General features: G+C 37.4%; 1 protein-coding gene across 2 annotated transcripts in view; it reads left to right on the top strand.

Moving 5' to 3' along the window:
* The window catches only part of SOX30 (SRY-box transcription factor 30), a 38,087-nt gene that overhangs the window by 12,292 nt on the left and 1,335 nt on the right, over window positions 1-24,460 (top strand). The window contains exon 4 of one of the 2 annotated variants that reach the window (XM_043914038.1): window positions 412-901. The exons of the other annotated variant lie outside the window; for it this stretch is intronic. Within the exon in view, the coding sequence (XP_043769973.1) occupies window positions 412-901 (490 nt within the window). The remainder of the gene's footprint in view (window positions 1-411; window positions 902-24,460) is intronic. 2 annotated transcript variants of the gene reach the window in all.

Here is a 24,460-nt window from a genome sequence, read left to right as displayed (position 1 = left end):
ACTATCAATAGTTTCATATTATTTCTTTTAGAAATATTTATATATACATACCAGCATTTGTATTTGTCTTTCACTCAGACATTTTATTCATTTGTTTATTCATCCAAAAAATATTTTTTTAAGGACCTATTCTGTGCCAGGCAGAATTTTGAGCCCTGGGGATACAGTAATGAGCAAAACAGAAAAGGGCATTTAGAATCTCGGTGGGAAAGAGAGACAAGAATGTAAAATAAATGAACAAGATGGCTTCAGTTTGTTCAGGATGTTATGAAATACATAGAGTGGTGATGTTCTTAGGTAAGATGATTAGTGGAAGCTTCTGGTTATACAGTTCATTAAGTTCCGCTGAAAAAAGGAAAAATAGAAAGTGACTCAATTCATGCCTGACCTATGCTGTTTTTATTTCTGAAGGTGACTCTCCACCGACCATCCAGCTGCCCACACCTGCAGTCCAGCGTCCAAGCCCCATCACGCTTTTCCAGCCCAGCGTCTCCAGTACTGCCCAGGTGGCTGTCCAGGCTCCAAGTCTGCCCCTCCGCCCAGCACTCCCACCCCAGCGCTTTGCTGGGCCCTCCCAAGTGGACACTCATCGGCTGCATTCTGGAGTCAATTGCTCTGTGAAGAGACCCACTCCTGTTTCTCTGGAGAGCACCAACAGGATTCCGACTAGTGCAAGTCCTGCCCATTCCAGATTTGCAACCTCAACCATCCAACCTCCCAAGGAGTATCCCAGCGTTTCCACTTGTCCCAGAAGTACTCCAATTTCCCAGGCTCCTATTCCACACTCACACGTCTACCAGCCCCCACCCCTTGGCCATCCAGCTGCATTGTTTGGGACACCACCGCGATTCTCTTTTCATCACCCTTACTTTCTACCTGGACCTCACTACTTCCCATCAAGGTAAATGAACAGTTTATTTCCTTTCCCCTTTCACCTAAAACTATTCATTCATAGTTAATGAATTTTTACCCCTGAAAGCCTCTCTTATTTACTGAAAAAGGAACTTCCTCAATCCTGTTTGGTATCTAATTTAGTTCAGTGGCTAGATAGGGGCCAACCAGTTGACATGAGTACATGGAGGGGCTGGATAAGGACTTGGGGAGCCAAGGAGAGTGCATGCCCCATCTTATGGGGCAGTTGCTACCGAGTTCCCGCCTACTGTTGCCACACGAGAATACAGGCTCCAGTGTTGTCAGATCTGATTTTTCTCTTGAAAAAAATCATCAGTTATAAGTGACCTTAAGATCGTTTAGTCCCACCCCCTTACTGAATAGTAAGTGTGGTTCTGAAACTTTTATATGTATATAAATCACATGTGATCTTAATAAAATACAGATTCTGAGTCAGTAGGTCTGGGTTACAGTAGGTTCCTATACAGGGTTACAGTAAGCTGGATATTCTGCATTACTAACGAGCTCCCAAGTGATGTCAATTCTGTGGTTTGTGGAATACTTTGAATAGCAAGAATATAGAGAGCACTGGCCTAAGAGGTTAAATGACTTGTCCAAAGTTATTTTATCCTCTCAGGACCCTTGTTAATAAACCAAAAAGTTTCTTAGGTAAATTACCAGTAAAAGAAATTATTTTCACAGGGATGTATCTAAGGGAAACAAATTTGTAACTTTTCATTTTGGAGTGATAGAATTTAACTTTGAAAGCATTTTGAGAGAGTGGCACTAGCCTCTACTTTTCAGTTGCTCTTAAATGTATAAACAGAGATGGTTTCTGTTGAGAATGTTTAATACCCATCTTTTATTGTTACTTGTTTAGAAAGTAAAACTACTCCCTACTTGGGTGTACCAAAGCCTCAAAGAAGTTTTGCAGTATATGTTATGTTGCTTCAATTCATAGTGGAATTGCTTGCTTTCAAGTCTTTAGTACAGAACTAAAACTGAAAATAGGGGATCAGATTAGGAGAAAGGGAGATACTGCTGTTTGTGGTTTGTTTTGTTTTCCAATGGGCTCTTCTTTAACAGCTTTCAGAAGTCTTTTAGTTCAAGAAATCAAACTTTAAGAGACTCCTAAGGCTAGGGGTTGATAATCTCTTCTCATTGCTATCTGTTAGGGTCTGAGATTTTATAGGAATTTTAGAGAATTTTACAGTGTGTTTTTTTTTTTTTAAAGTATGAGAAAAGTGCTAAGGACATAGCTAGAATTTAATAAATGAGTAGGTTTGAAAAGATCAGCCTTAGTTAGAACCTTGAGGTTCACAAACTAAAATTGGTGAAATTTTATCTTTGTTACATAATTCATTTTGTAGTACAAGAAAGACTTGAACAGTACTTACATTGAAGGAAAAGAAGAGGCATCTAGAATAGGTTGTATAGCACTGTCTTACTCTAGTTGTTATTGTTTTTTCTTTTTAGCATTTTGAGAACTTGGTATTGTTATCTATAATTCTCACAGCAATCCTTTGTTTTTGGCATAATTATCCCTTTACTTTTTCAGATAAAGAAACAGATCAGCTGTTAGATAAATAGCTTTGTTAAAGTCACACAACTGGTAAACGGCAGAGCCAGTAGTCAAACTTAGATTTGCTGTCTGATTTTTAATTGCGTTTTTTTTTTTTTTTTTTTTTTCACTGTATCACTAAGGCTTCTCAATATGATGGCTTTTCTTGCTTGGTAGCTGTTAGTTGCTAGAAGAGAATCACATGGAAAATGCATCCTGTATTTTTGAATGGAAAAGTAGTGTATTCAAGTAGACTTTTGGGCAGGAAATTTTTTTTTATACAATAAATAAAATCATAGGAAATTTATCTTCCTGACTTATGACAAGACTTACAGGATTTGGCTGTTAATTTACAAACCATTGATAACTTAAAGAACATTTTGAAAAGAAACTCTGGAAAAGTATATCCCCATCTTGAATGGTATTATTGCTAATTAATAATAATGCTATTAGATGAACTAAATGAAGTGAGTCAGTAGTATTATACTGAATTTTATTTCATGTAAAAATGTCGAAGAAGTATGTCAGCTATAAACATTAGGCTGAATATAGTTTTCCAAAACAAGACCAGCCTTATAGTATTGTCTAATTTCCTTTGTAACTTCTACCTGTAATGTGTGTGATGGTAATTTCCTCAAGGATATGGGTAATCTTATTTATGTTTGTTTAGATAATATACTTCAGTAAAATCCAGTCTGGCTAAATAACAGAATTAATTGATTCTTTCTCAATTTTTCTATTGGCTTTTCTCCCAACTAATAACAGAATCTTCTATAAAGGTATTTCTTAAAAAAAAAAAAAGATATTTCTTCCCTAATCTAATCAAATTACCTATGGAATTATTCAGCCATTCCAATACCATAATTATAATGACATTTGATATATATATTTGGTAAATATATACCAAATATACATATTTTATATTTTGCCCTGTGTATCTAGAGTAAAAACTTAAGCTTAGGCAGTTTAATTAAGGAATCATTTTATGAAACAGAGAGGCACTTAGAAATACTGATCAAATATAGACAGATCAAAAGTTACAAAGCAATTATCCTTCATCCTTGTTTGGCTTATAGACCTGTTAAAGAATTTGATTGAGGTTTGGAGCTATTTCCTACTATAATGTACATCTACATACATATACAATATTTTGCCTAATCCTTTTGGAGGATAGAATTTATAGTTCCAAAACAAGATAGATTCAGCTTATATGGAATACCTTCTGCTATAACTATTATAAATGTTGAATTTAAATATGAAAAATTTAATACCTAGCTGAAATCACAAGAAAGGAAAATAAATCCTCCTTTGTCAAAATGACCAATAAGCTGAAAACTTGTACAGTGGTCCCGGGGATAGTTTGCAGATTCAGAAATAGTCTCAGCATTTATAAACTTGGGTTTTAACGCCTACATAAGGAAAGGAAATGAGGTCTTGACTCTTCTCAAGGTGAGGAGGTGAAACTAAAACCTCTTCATAAAGCTGCTGTTGCTGCTGCTTTGTCACTTCAGTCATGTCTGACTCTGTGTGACCCTATGGACTGTAGCCCACCAGACTCCTCTGTCCATGGGGATTCTCCAGGCAAGAATACTGGAGTGGATTGTCATGCCCTCCTCCAGGGGGTCTTCCCAAACCAGGGATAGAACCCAGGTCTCCCGCATTGCAGGTGGATTCTTTACCATCTGAACCACCAGGGATGCCCCTTCATAAAGCTAAGACCTTAGAATGGCCTCTCAACCTTGATAAAGGAATAGAAGATTTTTTATCACTGATCCAGACAAAGCACAAAGGAAACTTGTTTTTATCCAGGGCTATATATGGAAAAAGGCCTTCTGTTAGAACTAAAAATTCCAGATTACACTGCACACTGATTGAGACTCTAAAATCACCCTATCCACTTGATAAACTAACACACAAATTAGTTCTGGGATGACTTACCTGGGACAGCTATTCTAAAGGAGATAACTCAATCATTCAAGCCACTTAGGAATGTCCAAAGGGAGAGAATAATTATTAAAGGTGAGCTTTAGCATATAGAACACAAGGAAAGGATTCATTAAGAGCAAGAGTCAGTACATGCTACAAATAATAAGATTAATACCCAAGAATCTGAAATAACTGAATATCAGTTCAGTTCAGTTCAGTTGCTCAGTCGTGTCCGACTCTTTGCGACGCCATGAACCACAGCACACCAGGCTTCCCTGTCCATCACCAACTCCTGGAGTCCACTCACCCATGTCCATTGAGGCAGTGATGCCATCCAGCCATCTTATCCTCTGTCGTCCCCTTCTCCCCCTGCCCTCAGTCTTTCCCACATCAGGGTCTTTCCAAATGAGTCAGCTCTTCACATCAGGTGGCCAAAGTATTGGAGTTTAAGCTTCAACATTGTCCTTCCAATGAACACCCAGGACTGATCTCCTTTAGGATGGACTGGTTGGATCTCCTTGCAGTCCAAGGGACTCTCACTAATCTCCAACACCACAGTTCAAAAGCATCAATTCTTCGGTGCTCAGCTTTCTTTATATTCCAACTCTCACATCCATACATGACCACTGGAAAAAACATAGCCTGACTAGATGGACCTTTGTTTGCAAAGTAATGTTTCTGCTTTTGAATATGCTATCTAGGTTGGTCATAACTTTCCTTCCAAGGAGTAAGCATCTTTTAATTTCATGGCTGCAGTCACCATCTGCAATGATTGTGGAGCCCAGAAAAATAAAGTCAGCCACTGTTTCCCCCTCTATTTGCCATGAAGTGATGGGACCAGATACCATGATCTTAGTTTTCTGAATGTTGAACTTTAAGCCAACTTTTTAACTCTCCTCTTTCACTTTCTTCAAGAGGCTCTTTAGTTCTTCACTTTCTGCCATAAGGGTGGTGTCATCTGCATATCTGACGTTATTGATATTTCTCCCAGCAATCTTGATTCCAGCTTGTGCTTCCTCCAGCCTAGCGATTCTCATGATGTACTCTGCATATAAGTTAAATAAGCAGGGTGACAATATACAGCCTTGACGTACTCCTTTTCCTCTTTGGAACCACTCTGTTGTTTCATGTCCAGTTCTAACTGTTGCTTCCTCATCTGCATACAGGTTTCTCAAGAGGCAGATCAGGTGGTCTGGTATTCCCATCTCTTTCTGAATTTCAGAACTGATTTCAGATTTCAGAACTGAATATCAGGAAGAGACTAAAAACCATATTTCAAATAATTAAAGAGGACTTCTGTACCAGCCAAGATTAGGGCTGAATCTACCCTCATCTGAAATTATTTAAAAAAAAAAGGCAAAATATATGGTTTTCAAGACACTGTTTATCAGCAATGAATATGAAGATCCCTGAGAGAGAGAAAATAAATGAGGTAAGCCTTGAAATCTCCCCTGCTTACTGGCCTGGAAACCATGGAAGGAGACATGGAAACAGGAAGGAGCAACATATGGAAACCATGGAAACAGGAAGGAGAAACACAAGGAGATCCTTGTAGACTTGCTGAGTTGAGGAGATAGAACCGAGAGTCCAGTGAAACCAAGTCAGCTAGAATTCTTGGGATAGAGTATACGAGAGAAGAAGGTTACACAGTGCAAGAATTCTGGATCTCTGCATAGGTTCCTTTTTGAGTATTCAGCTAAATGCTGATCAGCTGATGCTTGTGAGGAATATTACCCAAGACTGGTGAAAAAACTGTCCAACAAATCAGAGACAGCAGTGCACACCAGGCTGGGAATATTTCTTTTTCTCACCAAACAGATTAGAAAACCTTGATGGGATATTGACTACTTGGAGAGTCTTGTTTTAGCTAGATCTAGACTAAGTGTTGCTGTGGTTTATCTAAAAATTCTTAAAATCAAGACTTGAAGTGATCAAAGTTACTGTTTTCAAGTAGCTAACTATATCCAAAGCAAAGATTGAGGATATTAATAGAAATAGTACGATTACAAGTATGAGAGAGAGGGAGTTTCATTTCTGAAATGGCAGCATGAGTTCTGTGAACCTACTCCCAAGCAAACAAACATAACTGGTAAAAACTATTTTTAAAGACCAACCACTTAAATTCCCTGGGAAGTGTCCTAAGGGCATATAGCAGATAAGGAAACATTTATTCAAGAATACATCCTAAAACTTGGTAAGAAGAGCAAGAGTCTATGACACTTGGGCCGTGAAAAATACTATCCCTTACTCCCATCCTCAGTTAACTTGATGGAATCCAACTCTGAGTGGACAAGAAGATAGCTTTCTCTCCCCTCGGCTCCTAATCAAGCGATACAGTATCTTACAGAGAGATGTAGCATTTCTCATCCTCTTCAGCTCTTAGATAAAGAGGTTAAATTCATGGTGAATGTGACCAAGAGGTTGGGGGTTCCTTTCCTTTGCTCAGCACCTACTAACAGGATAACTGCTCAACTCTTAAGGATGACAAACAGAGAGTGCTGTGACTCTGAGCATCCTTGATCCAGGTCACTTTTAGAAGAGATGTTCTATGCTGGCAGAAGAAAACCAGAAATTTTGCCATAAGAATAGAGAGCTCAGAAACTCTCTCCAAAAGGAATTTGACTTTTCTGAAACAGTGTGGGGAAGTTCATACTTAAGGACATTCTTGAAAACAAGGAGATTCTGGTGGTAAGCAAATAAAAGAGGCATCACTTAATCCAGACTAAGAAGCTAGGGACTTCCCTGAGGGTCCACTGTTTAAGATTCTGGGCTTCCACTGCAGGGGGTAAGGGTTTGATTCCTGATCTGGGAACTAAGGCTAAGAATATAACTGTATGCCAGCTAGTACACCAAAAAACTAGGGAAAGAAATGCTAAGAACCCTCCTGCAGTCAGAACAAACCTCAGAGACTTCTCAAAATTGACCCCTGTCTGAATTTAATTGGGTCAGACTGTGGAATAATCTCTGCCCCCAAGACATGTTGAAACCTTGGAGCAATCAGCCAGCAATGAGTGTAATCCTCAAGCTGTATGTAATGGCAAATGAGTCAAAGAGCTTAACACAAAAAGAAAAAAATTCCTGCTAAAACCATTATCATCCTAGGGTGACTGTATTCATGTCCAAATCGGTGCCCTCTAAGAAGTGACACTCAGGGTTTACACTGCAGAGGAAATATACTTCACTAAAATTTCAAGTCAACAAAAAACAAGCAAAAACCAAAACACTAGACCTGGAAAAGTGAAAGAGAGTTATTGTCCCAAGTTCCTGAAAGTTATTGCTCCCAAGTTACTGAAAATGTCCTGTTTTCAACCAAAAATTGTGACATGCAAAGAAAAGGAAAGCGCCATTCATACATGGAGGAGAAAAATAAGCAACAGAAGCTACCAGTGGTAGGGCTCGTATCTCAAATTTAACATAGGCTTCCAAGACGATAATTATATTCAAACAATTGAAACCATTTTTAATGAAGTAAAGAAGTTGTGATGATGATGTCTCTTCACAAATACTATCATTAAAGGCATAGAAATTATAAAAAGAACCAAATGGAAGTTCTGGAATTGAAAAGCACAATAACCAAAATGAAAACTTCACTAGAGGGGCTCAGAAGTAAACTTGAACTGACATGAGAATGAATCAGAAACCTTGAAAGTAGACTGGTAGTGATTATACAACCTGAAGAATAGAGAGAAAAAAGAATGAAGAAAAATGAACAGAGCATCAGAACTGTCATCATTAAGTGCACCAATGTATATATAAAAGTATCGTAAAGAAGGAGAGGAAAAGCAGAAAGTATTTGAAGATATAATAGCTGAAGACTTCTCATATTTGATGAAAAATGTTATACATTTAAGAAATGTAATGAATTATGAATTGTCTAAAAGCCAAGAGATCCACAGAGGGCCACATCATAGTGAAATTTGAAGTCAAAGAGAAAGTGAGAGAGACAGGCAGATAGACACTCATATCATGTACAGGGAAACCCCAATAAAATTAACACCTGACTTTCCATCAAAAGCAATGGAGGCCAGAATATATATTTGAAGTACTGAAGAAAAACCCCAGTCAACTAAAAATCTTATATTTAGTGAAGCCATTTTTCAAAAATGAAGCCAAGGTAAAGACATTTATCAGATAATCCAAAACTGAGATTGCTAGCACATTTGCATTATGAGAAATACTAAAGGGAGTTCTTCAGGCTGAAAGTAAATGATCTTTAATGGTAGCTGGGATAAAAACAAACAAAATACCGAAGAGCCCCAGTAAAGGTAAAAATACAGTTACAAAAGATAGTATTGGAAACCTAAAATGGAGTAGATATATATATATATACATATATACATATATGTATAACTGTTTCACTTTCCTATATAGAAGAAACTAGCTATAATATACAAACAACATTGTAAATCAACTATATTCTAATAAAAGTTAATAAAAATACTATAAAGACAGCATAAAGGCATTATGAATCTTCTTTTGACTGGTTTTAAAAGCAATTATATAAAGCAATATGCAAATAATAATTTTGGGGACCATAATATATAGAAATGTAATATATTTGATAATAAAAACAGAAGGAGTTAGATGGAGACAAAGTTGTTTTGGACTAAGGAAATGATAGCAGATTGTAACTTGAATCCACAGGAACAAATTAAGAGAACCATCAGTAATGCATGAGAAGGTGAATATAACAAACTTCAGGGACTTCCCTGACAATCCAATGGTTAGGACTCCATACTTCTACTGCAGGAGGCTTGAGTTCAGTTCCTGATTGGGGAACTAAGATCCTGCATGCTGTGAGATGCAGCCAAAACTTAAGAAAATAAATAAAAGTGAAAAAAAAAGAAACTTCAGAATATATACTTGCTTTCCTTTCTCTAAGTTTATTTAATAGGCACAAAATTATATAAAGTAATAATCATACCAATATATTGCTGGTTTTAGAACACATATAGCTTTAATTTATATAACAGTAATAGTACAAAAAGGAAGAAGAAGGAATAGCTATATGCAAGCAACATTCTATATTTCTTGGAATTAAGTTAGTAAAAATCTGAAGTTGATTCTGTAAGGTAAGATGTATATGATAAATGCTAGAGCAACCACTAAGGAAATAGTGGAAAAGTTATTAAAGGAAATAAAAAGTTACAATGGTGAATATTTACTTCATGCAGTAAAGAAGGAATAGAAGGCAAAAAGGAAAATATGAGACACATAGAAAACAAAAACTAAAGTGGCATACATAAATCACATTAAATGTTAATGATTAAATAATCAAAAGGCATATACTGTATAATTGGATAAAAATCAAGACCTTAATACATGTTATCTACAGTAAACACTTTATAGACAAACTCTTTCAAAAAATAGAAGGGTCTCAGTCCATGAGGTCAGTATTGCTATGATAGCAAAAATCAGAGAAAGACAACACAAGAAGGAAAAACTACAGGTCAGTATCTCTTTGAGAGACAAAAATCCTCAACAAAATACTAGCAAACTGAATTCAGCAGAATAACAAGAGGATTATACACCATAAACAACTTAGATTTATTCCAGGATTGTGAGTTGTTTGAAAATCAAGAGATTTGAAAATTGATTAACATATATACCATATGAATTAGAATCAGGAACAAAACTACACCATCTTCGGCAGACCCAGAAAAAGCATTTGACAAGAATGAACACGACTTCATGTTGAACATGAAATATTCCAGCAAGCTAGGAATATAGGGAAGCTTCCTCAACTAGTTAAAAACAACCAAAAAACACCTAGTTCAGTTCAATCACTCAGTTGTGTCTGACTCTTTGCAACCTCATGGGCTGCAGTGCACCAGGCTTCCCTGTCCATCACCAACTCCCAGAGTTTACTCAAACTCATGTCCATTGAGTCAGTGATGCCATCCAACAATCTCATCCTCTGTTGCCCCCTTCTCCTCCCACCTTCAATCTTTCCCAGCATCAGGGTCTTTTTGAAGGAGTCAGTTTGTCACATTAGATAGCCAGAGTACCCAATATCTCAGCTATTTGTAAGGCAAATATCCATTCAATATCACAGTAATCCAAGGCTATGCCTTGACCAGTAATGCTGAAGAAGGTGAAGTTGAATGGTTCTATGAAGACTTGGAAGACCTTCTAGAACTAACACCCAAAAAAAGATGTCCTTTTCATTCTAGGCGACTGGAACGCAAAAGTAGGAAGTCAAGAAATACTTGAAGTAACAGGGAAATTTGGCCTTGGAGTACAGAATGAAGCAAGGCAAAGGCTAATAGAGTTTTGCCAAGAGAACACACTGGTCATAGCAAACACCCTCTTCCAACAACACGAGAAGACTACACATGGACATCACCAGATGGTCAATACCAAAATCAGACTGATGATATTCTTTGCAGCCAAAGATGGAGATGCTCTATACAGTCAGCAAAAACAAGACTAGAAGCTGACTGTGGCTCAGATCATGAACTCCTTATTGCCAAATTCAGACTTAAATTGAAAAAAGTAGGGAAAACCACTAGACTGTTCAGGTATGACCTAAATCAAATCCCTTACAATTACACAGTGGAAGTGAGAAATAGATTCAAGGGATTAGATCTGATAGACTGAGTGCCTGAAGAACTATGGACAGAGGTTCGTGGCATTGTATAGGAGACAGGGATTAAGACCGCCTCCAAGAAAAAGAAAAGCAAAAAAGCAAAATGGTTGTCTGACGAGGCCTTACAAATAGATATGAAAAGAAGAGAAGGGAAAGGCAAAGGAGAAATAGAAAATATACCCATTTGAATGCAGAGTTCCAAAGAATAGCAAGGAGAGATAAGAAAGCCTTCCTCAGTGATCAATGCAAAGAAACAGAGCAAAACAATATAATGGGAAATACTAGAGATCTCTTCAAGAAAATTAGAGATACCAAGGGAACTTTTCATGCAAAGGTGGGGACAATAAAAGACAGAAATGGTATGGACCTAACAGAAGCAGAAGATTTTAAGAAGACGTGACAAGAATACACAGAAGAACTATACAAAAAAGATCTTCATGACCCAGATAATCACAATGCTGTGATCACTCTCACTCACCTGAAATTTGAAGTAAGGTGGGCCTTAGGAAGCATCACTATGAACAAAGCTAGCAGAGGTGATGGAATTCCAGTTGAGCTGTTTCAAATCCTAAAAGATGATGCTGTGAGAGTGCTACACTCAATATGCCAGCAAATTTGGAAAACGAAGCAGTGGCCACAGGACTGGAAAAGGTCAGTTTTCATTCCAATCCCAAAGAGAGGCAATGCCAAAGAATGCTCTAACTACCACACAATTGCACTCATCTCACACACTAGTAAAGTAATGCACAGAATTCTCCAGGCCAGGCTTCAACAGTATGTGAACCGTGAACTTCCAGATATTCAAGCTGGATTTAGAAAACACAGAGGGGCCGGAGATCAAATTGCCAACATAGGTTGGAGCATTGAAAAAGCAAGAGAGTTCCAGAAAAACATCTGCTTCTGTTTTATTGACTACGCTAAAGCCTTTGACTGTGTGGATCACAGCAAACTGGAAAATTCTTAAAGCTATGGGAATACCAGACTACCTTACTCTTGAGAACTCTGTGTGCAGGTCAGGAAGCAACAGTTAGAACTTGACATGGAACAACAGACTGGTTCCAAATAGTGTAAGGAGTACATCAAAGCTGTATATTGTCACTCTGCTTATTTAACTTATATGCAGAGTACATCTTGAGAAACGATGGGCTGCATGAAGCACAAGCTGGAATCAATATTGCCAGGAGAAATATCAATAACCTCAGATATGCAGATGACACCACCCTTATGGCAGAAAGCGAAGAAGAACTAAAGAGCCTCTTGATGAAGGTGAAAGAGGAGAGTGAAAAAATTGGCTTAAAACTCAACATTCAGAAAGCTAAGATCATGGTATCCAGTCTCATCACTTCATGGCAAATAGATGGGGAAACAGTGGAAACAGTGACAGACTTTTTATTCTTGGGCTCCATAATCACTGCAGATGGTGACTGCAGCCATGAAATTAGAAGAAATTTCTAATTTCTTGCTTGCTCTTTGGAAGAAAAGCTATTACCAACCTAGACAGCATATTAAAAAGTAGAGACATTACTTTGCCAACAAAGGTCCCTCCAGTCAAAGCTATGGTTTTTCCAGTAGTCTTGTATGGATGTGAGAGTTGGACTGTAAAGAAAGCTGAGTGCCAAAGAATTGATGTTTTGAACTGTGGTGTTGGCAAAGACTCTTGAGAGTCCCTTGAACAGCAAGGAGATACAACCAGTCCATCCTAAAGGAAATCAGTCCTGAATATTCACTGGAAGAACTGATGCTGAAGCTCCAATACTCTGGCCACCTGATGCAAAAAACTGACTCCTTCGAAAAGACTCTGATTCTGGGAAAGATTGAAGGTGGGAGGAGAAGGAGACGACAGAGGATGAGGTGGATGGATGGCATCACCCCCTCAATGGAATGAGTTTGAGCAAACTCTGGGAGTTGGTGATGGACAGGAAGGCCTGGCGTGGTGCAGTCCATGGGGTTGCAAAGGGTTAGACACAACTGAGTGACCAAACTGAACTGAACTGATTCTTGCCTTGAGAACCCCATGAACAGCATGGAAAGGCAAAATGGTAGGACACTGAAAGATGAACTCCTCAGGTCGGCAGGTGCCCAGTGTGCTACAGGAGATCAGTAGAGAAATAACTGCAGAATAAATGAAGATATGGAGCCAATGAGAAAACAGCACCTGGTTGTGGATGTGACTGGTGATGGAAGTAAAGTCTAATGCTGTAAGGAGCAATATTGCCTAGGAACCTGGAGTTCATTGGTCCATGAATCAAGGCAATTTGGAAGTAATCACAGGAGGTGGCAAGAGTGAACATTGACACTTTAGGAATTGGTGAACTAAAATGGACTGGAATGGGTGAATTTAACTCAGATGACCATTATATCTACTACTGTGGGCAAGAATCCCTTAGAAGCAATGGAGTAGCCTTCACAGGCAACAAGAAACACCTAACATTATACTTAATGGCAGAGACTGGGGATCAGCAAGATCCAGTTATTATTAAGAATAGGACACAGATGTACATTTTTGTCACTGGTTTAGACTTGGACAGCTGGACTTCCCCTGTGGCTCAGATGGTAAAGAATCTGCCTGCAACGCAGGAGACCTATGTTCGATCCCTGGGTTGGGAAGGTCCCCTGGCGAAGGGAAAGGCTACCCACTCCAGTATTTTGGCCTGGAGAATTCCATGGACTGTATAGTCCATGGGTTTGCAAAGAGTCAGACATGACTGAGTGATTTTCATTCTCACTAGCCTAGGACAATTAGACATGATAAAGAAAAGGTATAAAAGGTATCTAGAAAGTATCTAGATTGTAAAAGAAGTAAAATTGTATTTATGTATTACACAGTCTTATATACAAGAAATCTTGAGGAATCCACAGAAAAGCTATTACAAGCAACACAAGAATTCAGCAAGTTATCAGGACATAAGACCTCTCTCTCTCTCTCTATATATATATATATAAAAGAATTATATTTCTATACAGTAGCAATGAATAAACAGAAAATGAAATTGAGAAAACAATTCCATTTACAATAAAATGAAGAGTTTAAAAACCTTTGGAATAAATGTAACAGTATAAATCAAAACTTTGAAAAGCATGAAATACCGTTGAGGTAGAATGTCACAGAGTTGCAGGATGGGGATCTCTAAGAATCTACCTCTTCACTGAAGCAGTAATTACATTGGCAAAAACAGTGTCAGAATCATCTGAAGAGGTGTTTAATGAAGAAAGCTGCTAAATTTTGCTAAGATAGCATTGTGGCATTTTTGCCACAACCATCCCTGTTTATCCTGTTCAGTGATAACAAGGAGATGGTGACTCATGTTCCTCGTGTGACTTGTTGCTATTAGAGGAGGCAACACAGACCTTGTTCTTAAAGAGAGTGTTGTGATTGTGCTTTTTGACCTGTCTGGTGACTTCCTGAAGAGCTGGCTCAGGGGGCACCTTAATTTGACTCTCCTAAGAACTCCGTTAGAGTTCCTCTAAGAACTCTCCTAAGAGTTACAAAGAATAGCAAGGAGAGATAAGAAAGCCGTCCTCAGCGATCAATGCAAAGAAATAGAGGAAAACAGGGAATAAGTGTAAATCTATGGCTGATTCATATCAATGTATGACAAAACCCACTGAAATGTTGTGAAGTAATTAGCCTCCAACTAATAAAAAAATTAAAAAAAAAAAAAAAAGAAATAGAGGAAAACAACAGAATGGGAAAGACTAGAGGTCTCTTCAAGAAAATTAGAGATACCAAGGGAACATTTCATGCAAAGATGGGCTCAATAAAGGACAGAAATAGTATGGACCTAACAGAAGCAGAAGATATTAAGAAGAGGTGGCAAGAATACACAGAAGAACTATTCAAAAAAGATCTTCATGACCCAGATAATCACGATGGTGTGATCACTCACCTAGAGCCAGACATCCTGGAATGTGAAGTCAAGTGGGCCTTAGAAAGCATCACTGCGAACAAAGCTAGTGGAGGTGATGGAATTCCAGTTGAGCTATTTCAAATCCTAAAAGATGATGCTATGAAAGTGCTGCACTCAATATGCCAGCAAATTTGGAAAACGCAGCAGTGGCCACAGGACTGGAAAACATTAGTTTCATTCCAATCCCAAAGAAAAGCAAACCCAAAGAATGCTCTAACTACTGCACAATTGCACTCATCTCACGTGCTTGTAAAGTAATGCTCAAAATTCTCCAAGCCAGGCTTCAGCAGTACGTGAACCGTGAACTTCCAGATGTTCAAGCTGGTTTTAGAAAAGGCAGAGGAACCAGAGATCAAATTGCCAACATCCACTGGATCATCGAAAAAGCAAGAGAGTTCCAGAAAAACATCTATTTCTGCTTTATTGACTATGCCAAAGTCTTTGACTGTGTGGATCGCAATAAACTGTGGAAAATTCTGAAAGAGATGGGCATACCAGACCACCTGACCTGCCTCTTGAGAAACCTATATGCAGGTCAGGAAGCAACAGTTAGAACTGGACATGGACCAACAGACTGGTTCCAAATAGGAAAAGGAGTATGTCAAGGCTATATATTGTCACCCTGCTTATTTAACTTATATGCAGAGTACATCATGAGAAACGCTGGGTTGGAAGAAGCACAAGCTGGAATCAAGATTGCCAGGAGAACTATCAATAAGCTCAGATATGCAGATGACAATTTGGCATCACCCTTATGGCAGAAAGTGAAGCAGAACTAAAGAGCCTCTTGAAGGTGAAAGAGGAGAGTGAAAAAGTTGGCTTAAAGCTCAACATTCAGAAAACTAAGATCATGGCATCTGGTCCCATCACCTCATGGGAAATAGATGGGAAAACAGTGGAAGCAGTGTCAGACTTTATTTTTTTGGGCTCCAAAATCACTGCAGATGGTGATTGTAGCCATGAAATTGAAAGACGCTTACTCCTTGGAAAGAAAGTTTTGACCAACCTAGATAGCATATTAAAAAGCAGAGACATTACTCTGCCAACAAAGGTCCGTCTAGTCAAGGCTGTGGTTTTTCCAGTGGTCATGTATGGATGTGAGAGTTGGACTGTGAAGAAAGCTGAGCACCAAAGAATTGATGGTTTTGAACTATGGTGTTGGAGAAGACTCTTGAGAGTCCCTTGGACTGCAAGGAGATCCAACCAGTCCATCCTAGGGGAGATCAGTCCTGGGTGTTCATTGGAAGGACTGATGCTGAAGCTTAAACTCCAATACTTTGGCCACCTCACGGGAAGAGTTGACTCATTGGGAAAGACCCTGATGCTGGGAGGGATTGGGGGCAGGAGGAGAAGGGGATGACAGGATGAGATGGCTGGATGGCATCACCAACTCGATGGGCATGAGTTTGAGTAAACTCAGGTAGTTGGTGATGGACAAGGAGGCCTGGCGTGCTGCGATTCATGGGGTCGCAAAGAGTTGGACACGACTGAGCAACTGAACTGAACTGAAGAACTTCCTTAGGGCTCCCAGCCTTGTGTCTGTGGAAAATATTGAAAGGTGTATACTATCCATTGCTGCCTGTGTTAAGGGACAACAGACAGGAGAAACAGAAGACAGACTGTAAAAGCCTAGAAGAAATTGGGGAAAAAAATCTTATCTGTAAGAAACTCACTTTGTTTATTTAAATAAACATGGTAGTGCTCACTTCGGCATCACATACGCTAAATAAATATGGTATTCACGGAGCAGATTTTAACTTTTTTTGTTTTTGGCCACACCATGTGGCATGTGGAATCTTAGTTCCCTGACCAGAAATTGAGCCTGTGCACCCTGTAGTGAATGTGCGGAATCCTAACCACTGGACCGCCAAGGAATTCCCACAAAGAGACTCACTTTAGACCAATGACACAAATAGGTTGAAAGTGAAAAAACAGGAACAGATAGTCCAGGCAAATAGTAACCAAAAGAGAGCTGAGATGGTTACAATAATATTAAACAAAATAAACTTTACATCAAAAATTGTTACAAGAGACAAAGTCATTACATATTTTGTTTATCTCTTTATTTTGGTTATGCAAGGTCTCAGTTCCTTGACCAGGTATTGAACCCAGGCCACAGCAGTGAAAACCTGGAAACCTAAGCGCTAGGTCACCAGGGAATTCCCATATATTTACTTTAAAACATTAAAAAGATATAGCAATTATAATTAATACATATACGATAATAGTACTCTAAAATATATGAAGCAAAATTTGACAGGATTGAAGGGAAAAATACAGTTATGTAATAATTGTTCAAGACTTACTACTTTATTTTATTTTTTTATTGAGATATAATTGACATATTAGTTTCAGGTGTACAATGTAAATTTTTTTTTCCTTGTGATGAGAATTTTAAGATTTAATCACTTGGAAACTTTCAAAAATACAATTCAGTATTATTAACTGTAGTCACTATGCTCTACATAACATCCCGAGGGCTTACTTACTCTTTAAATAAAAAGTTTGCCTAATGGAACCACCTTTATCCATCTTGCTCACCTCTCACTCCCAATCTGTGGCAACCACCCAACTGTTCTCTATCTATGAGATGGGTTTTTTTGTTTGTTTGGTTTTTGTTTTTAGATTCCTCTTATAAGTGAGACCAAATGGTTTTTGTCTTTCTCTGACTTACTTCACTTAGCATAATGTCCTCAAGGTCCATCCATTTTGTGGCAAATGGCAGCATTTCCTGATAGCATTGTGGTGTTAATTTGTATTTCCCTGATAATAGTGATATTGAGCACCTTTTCTTGGACCTGTTGGCTACCTATATGACTTCTCTGTGGGAAAAAAAAAATTGTCTATTTAGATCCTCTGCCCATTTTTAAATGAGGTTTGTTTGGGGTTTTTTTTGCTATTGAGTTATATAAATTCTTTATATATTTTGGATATTAATTTTGTATCAGATGTTTTGTATGGTTTGCAAATGTTTTCTCTCATTTGGTAGGTTGTCTTTTCATTTTGTTGATGGGCTTCCTTTTAGTATGAAAGCTTTTCAGTTTGATGTAGTCTATTTGTTAATTTTTGCTTTTGTTGCCTTTGCTGTTAAATCCAAAAAAGCATCGCCAATTCAATGTCAGGAGCTTATTGCCTATATTTTCTTCTAGGAGTTTTAAGGCTCCAGGCCTTGAGTTTTGTGTATGATATAAGGTAGAGAATTCATTCTTTTGCATTTGGCTGTCTTAATTTTCCAACACCATTTATTGAAGTTACTGTCTTTTCCCCATTGTCTACTTTTGTTAATTAATAGCTATGAATTAATTAGCCATGTAGGCATGGGTTTATTTATAGCTCTCTTTTCTGCTCTGTTGAGCTTATGCATTTATTTTTATGCCAGTACATACTATTTCGGTTACTACAGTTTGAAATCAGAGATTGTAATGCCTCTAGCTTTGTTCTTCTTTCTCAAGATTGTTTTGACTATTTACTGTCTTTTGTGTTTCCACAAAAAAATTGGGATGATTTGTTCTATTTCTGTGAAAAATGCCACTGGATTTTAATAGGTTATTTCATTGAATCTGTAGATTGCTTTGGATAATACAGACATTTGAACAATATTATTTTTTCTAATTCATGAGCACAGAATAATTTTTCATTTATTTGTGCTTTTTCCAATTTTTTTCATCAGCGTGTTATAGTTTTCAGTGTATACGTCTTTCACACCCTTGGTTAAATTTATTTCTAGGTATTTTATTCTTTTTGTTGCAATTGTAAATGGGCTTGATTTTCTTAATTTCTTTTTCTGGGCTGTTGTTAGTGTATAGGAATGCCACTGATTTTTGCATATTGATTTTGTATCCTGCAGCTTTACTGAGTTCACTAATTAATTCTAACAGGTGTTTGTTTTTTTTTTTTTTTTGGTTGAGTTTTTAGGGTTTCCTTGATATATTAATTATTATGCCATTTGCAGATAGAGACAGTCTTACTTCCTTGTTTCCAATATGAATTCTTTGTATTTCTTTTACTTACCTAACTGCCCAGGCTAGGGCTTTTGGTACTATGTTGAATAAAAAGTATGAAAAGTAGGCATCCATGTTTTGTTCCTGATTTTAGAGGAAAAACTTTAAACTATTAACCATTGGGTATGATGTTAGCTATGAATACTTTATATAATAATGGAAGATCATTCATCTAAAAATGGATGAAGGGCAAAAAGGAAATAGAAGACTCTATGAATCAACTAGATTTAACAGATATATATGGTCTGCACCCAACAAGAGGCTATAGATTCTTAACAAGTGAAAATGGTATATTCTGTAGGATATGCCATATGTTAGATCACAAAACGAGTCTCAGAAATTTTTTAAAGTTTGAAACCATACAGAGTTTCTTTTCCAGCTATGATGGAATGAAACTAGTCATCAATAACAGAAAGAAAAACTGGAAAATTGACAAATATTGGAAATTAAACAGCACACTCTTAAACAGCCAATTGGTCATATAAGACATCATAAGGAAAATTAGGAAATACATTGAGATGAATGAAAACAGAACATACCCAAAGAAATGATAACAATATTGACAAACTTTTATAGCTAAGCTAAGAAAAAAAGAGAGAAAACATAAGTTACTAAATCTATAGTAATAAAATCTATAGAAATGAAATCAGGTACATTATCCTGATCTCATAGAAATAAAAATGATTATAGGATAATAATTATATAATAATTGTACACCAAGTTAGATGACCTAGATGAAATGGACAAGCACATGAATTACCAAAACTGCCTCAAGAAGAGATAGAAAATCTGAACCAGACTTATCAAGAAATAAGTCTTGACCAAATATATCAAGAGATTGAATATATCAAGAGATTGAATCAGTAATTAAAAACCTCCCAACAAAGAAAAACCCTGGACTAGATATCTTCACTGGTGAATTCTACTAAAGTTTTAAAGAAGAATTAACACTAATCATGCTCATAGTCCTCCAAAATATATAGAAGGGAATGATTCTAAGGCCAGCATTACTCTGTTACCAAAGCCAGGAAAAGACATCACAAGAAAGAATATTGCAGGTCAAAATGCCTTTTGAATATAAACATATGACCAACAAAATACTAGTAAGCTAAATCCAGCAGTGTATTAAAAGGATTATATGCCATGACCAAGTGGGATTTCCCTCAAGAATTCTAAGTGTGGTTTAATATCAGAAAATCAATCAGTGTCATATTCAATACACTTCATTAGAACAATGAATGAGCAAAACCACCCGATCATCTCAATTGGTGCTGAAAAAGCATCTGATAAAATCCAACACCTTTTCAGCTAGCCGGAATAGCTCAGTTAGGAGAGCGTTAGACTGAAAATCCAACACCTTTTCATGATAAAAATTAATTCCTGATTTCAAAACTTACTCAGCAAAATAGGAATAGAAGTTCTTCTATATGATAAAAGATATTTATCAAAAAACCGACAATTAACATTATACTCAATGATGAAGGCCCAAAGCTTTCCTCTATAATTTGGGGAACAAGATAAGGATGTCTGCTTTTACCACTGCTGTTCAACGTGGTACTGGAAGTTCCAGCCAGAACAATTAGGCAAGAAAAAAAAAACATTCAAATTAAAGACATTAATTCAAAATTACCTCTTTTCACACATGATCCTATATATGGATAATCTTATAAATAGAAAGTCCTAAAAAATACACAAAAATTTATTAGAGTGAATGAATGAATTCAGCAAAGTTTCAGGGGGTAAGATCAATTTACAAAATTCAGTTGTATTTTTGTACACTAGCAGTAAGCAAACCAGAAAAGAAATTGAGAATGCAATTACTTTTTATAGTAGCATCAAAAAGAGTAAAATATAGAGGAATAAATCTCACCAAGGAAGTACAAAACTTGTAAACTGAAATCCTTAAAACACTGAAATAAACTGAAGTAAATGGGAAGGTATTCATGTATATGCATTGACAGACTTATTATTAAGAGGACAATACTTCCCGAAAGGATTTGCAAAATCAATACAATCCTTTTCAAAATCCCAATTACTTTTTTGCAGAAATGGAAAAGCTGATTCTGAAATTTATATGGAATTTTAAGGGATCTGGAATAGTAAAAAACCATCTTAAAAAAGGAAAACAAAGATAGAGGACTCACAATTCTTTGCTTCAAATTCCACAATGCTATTAATACTTAGTGTCAAAAAATGTGTTATCAATAGGATGAGGGGACAAGCCACAGACTAGGAGAAAATATTTCTGAAAGATATATCTGATAAAGGACTGTTATCTAAATATACAAAGAACTCTGAAAACTCAATAATAAGAAAATGAACAACCCAATTAAAAATGGACAAAAGACCTCATCAGGTACCTCAGCAGAGAACATAAAAAGATGACAAGCATAGAAAAGATGCTCCACATCATGTATCATTAGGGAATTGCAAATTTAAACAACACTGAGTTATCACTATGGTAGTGCTTTTCCCACTACACCATGATGCAGACACTTCTGCAGTTATTCATTTTCATCTATGTAACCTTTTAGGATTATTCTTGTCTTTGTTCTCCAGATATAATACTAACTTGTTTTACCACACCAATATAGCCATGTGATGTTTGCATTACAGCACACTTTAGCACATATCAAGTATATACTACTTGGATTTTAGATTTTTTTTAATTACTAAATCTTGTGATTTGGTGTCTTGCCTATACTGAGTCCTGAAAGACTAGTTAGTTGGTGAATTGTTTCTAGCTGAAGAGAAGAAGACTTTGTGGAGGAAGTTGATTTGAGTTCCCCCTTGTAGTATTTGTTAGTTGTTCAGTTGTGTCTGATTCTTTGAGACCCCCATAGACTGTAGCCTGTCAGACTCCTCTGTCCATGAAATTCTCCAGGCAAGGAAACTGGAGTGGGTTGCCATTTCTTTCTCCAGGGGATCTTCCTGACCCAGGGATTGAACCTGGGTATCCTGCATTGTGGAAAGATTCTTTACTGTCTGTGCCACAAGGGAAGCCCAGAGGTTCGTGACATGTGCAGGAGGCAGTCATCAAGACCATCCTTAAGAAAAAGAAATGCAAAAAGGCAAAATGGTTGTCTGATGAGGCCTTACAAATAGATATGAAAAGAAGAGAAGGGAAAAGCAAAGGAGAAAAGGAAAGATATACCCATTTGAATGCAGAGTTCCAAAGAATAGCAAGGAGAGATAAAGCCTTCCTCAGTGATCAATGCAAAGAAATAAAGGAAAACAATAGAATGGGAAAGACTAGAGATCTCTTCAAGAAAATTAGAGATACCAAGGGAACTTTTCATGCAAAGATGGAGACAATAAAGGATAGAAATGGTATGGACCTAACAGAAGCAGAAGATATTAAGAAGAGGTGTCAAGAATACACAAGAACTATACAAAAAAGATTTTCATGACCCAGATAATCACAATGCTGTGATCACTCTCACTCACCTGAAATTTGAAGTCAAGTGGGCCTTAGGAAGCATCACTATAAACAAAGCTAGCAGAGGTGATGGAATTGCAGTTGAGCTATTTCAAATCTTAAAAGATGATGCTGTGAGAGTGCTACACTCAATATACTAGCAAATTTGGAAAACTCAGTAATGGCCACAGGGCTGGAAAAGGTCAGTTTTCATTCCAGTCCCAAAGAATGACAATGCCAAAGAATGCTCAAACTACCACACAGTTGCACTCATCTCACACGCTAGCAAAGTAATGCTAGAAATTCTCCAAGCCAGGCTTCACAGTTCGTGAACCATGAACTTCCAGATGTTCAAGTTGGATTTAGAAAAGGCAGAGGAACCAGAGATCAAATTGTCAACATCGTTGGATCATTGAAAAAGCAAGAAAGTTCCAGAAAAATGTCTACTTCTGCTTTATTGACTACCCCAAAGCCTTTAACAGTGTGGATCATAACAAACTGTGGAAAATTCTTTAAGAGATGAGAATACCAGACCACCTGACCTGCCTTCTGAGAAATCTGTATGCAGGTCAAGAAGCCACAATTAAAACGGGACATGGAACAACAAACTGGTTCCAAATCTGGAAAGTAGTACGTCAAGGCTGTATATTGTCACCCTGCTCATTTGACTTATATGCAGAGTACATCATGAGAAATGCTAGGCTGGATGAAGCACAAGCTGGAATCAAGATTGCCGGGAGAAATATCAATAACCTCAAATATGCAGATACCACCATTATGGCAGAAAGCAAAGAAGAACTAAAGAGCTTCTTGATGAAAGGGAAAGAGAAGAGTGAAAAAGTTGGCTTAAAACTCAACATTCAAAAAAAAAAAACAAAAAAAAACTCAACATTCAGAAAACTAAGATCATGGCATCCGGTCCCATCACTTCATGGGAAATAGATGGGGAAGCAGTGAAAACAGTGACAGACTTTTTTTTCTTGGGCTCCAAAATCACTGCAGATGGTAACTGCAGCCATGAAATTAAAAGACGCTTACTTGGAAGAAAAGTTATGACCAACCTAGACAGCATATTCAAAAGCAGAGACATTACTTTGCCAACAAAGGTCCGTCTAGTCAAAGCTATAGTTTTTCCAGTAGTCATGTATGTATGTGAGACTTGGACTATAAAGAAAGCTGAGTGCCAAAGAATTGATGCTTTTGAACTGTGGTGTTGGAGAAGACTCTTGAGAGTCTCTTAGACAGCAAGAAGGTCCAACCAGTCCATCCTAAAGGAAATCAGTCCTGATTATTCATTGGAAGGACTGATGCTGAAGCTGAAACTCCAATACTTTGGCTACCTGATGCGAAGAACTGACTCATTTGAAAAGACTCTGATACTGGGAAAGAATGAAGGCGGGAGGAGAAGGGGACAACAAAGGATGAGATGGTTGGATGGCACCACCGTCTCAATGGACATGAGTTTGAGTAAACTCTGGGAGTTAGTGATTCACAGGGAGGCCTGGCGTGCTGTAGTCCATGGGGTTGCAAAGAGTCAGACACGACTGAGGGACTGAACTTTGTGGAATATTTGTGGAATATGAAGTATTTGTGGAATCCAACAGATGGAGAGACATAAAGGTGGAAGAACTAAGGAGCTAAGTCATAGTATTAATAACTTCCAGTGCTATGCATTCAGTACATATATATTAAATTAAAATGCCTGAATGAGGATATGGTAGTAGGAATGGAAATGTGAAACATTTCAGAAGCTATGCTTCATATTTGTAATATTGATCCTGGGTAAAGTCTCTAGCACTTGAAGATTTGGGTTAAAACACCACCACTGAAGAAACCCTGTATTTCCAAAGAATTTGAGATTGTAGTCTATTAGTTGTACTTACATTTTTAAAGGGAAGGAAACAAAGTTAACCTTTAAAAGAGAAGTGGGAGCATGAAATGAAATACCCAGCTTGTCTTGGGCTTTGTTAATGAGCATGGTAATTATACTTATATTATCTGTCACTCCTGGAGGAGGAAATGGCAGCCCACTCCGGTATCCTTGCCTGGAGAATATGTGGAGAGAGGAGCCTGGTGGGCTATATATATAGTCCATGATGTCACAGTCAGACACTATGGCACGAATTATGCTTATCTGTCACTAGATGGAGTCCATGAGTCCAGGCA

Source organism: Cervus elaphus, chromosome 9 (assembly GCF_910594005.1).
Source record: "Cervus elaphus chromosome 9, mCerEla1.1, whole genome shotgun sequence".
Taxonomy (NCBI): Eukaryota; Metazoa; Chordata; class Mammalia; order Artiodactyla; family Cervidae; genus Cervus; species Cervus elaphus.
This window is presented reverse-complemented; position numbering and strand designations above follow the sequence as displayed.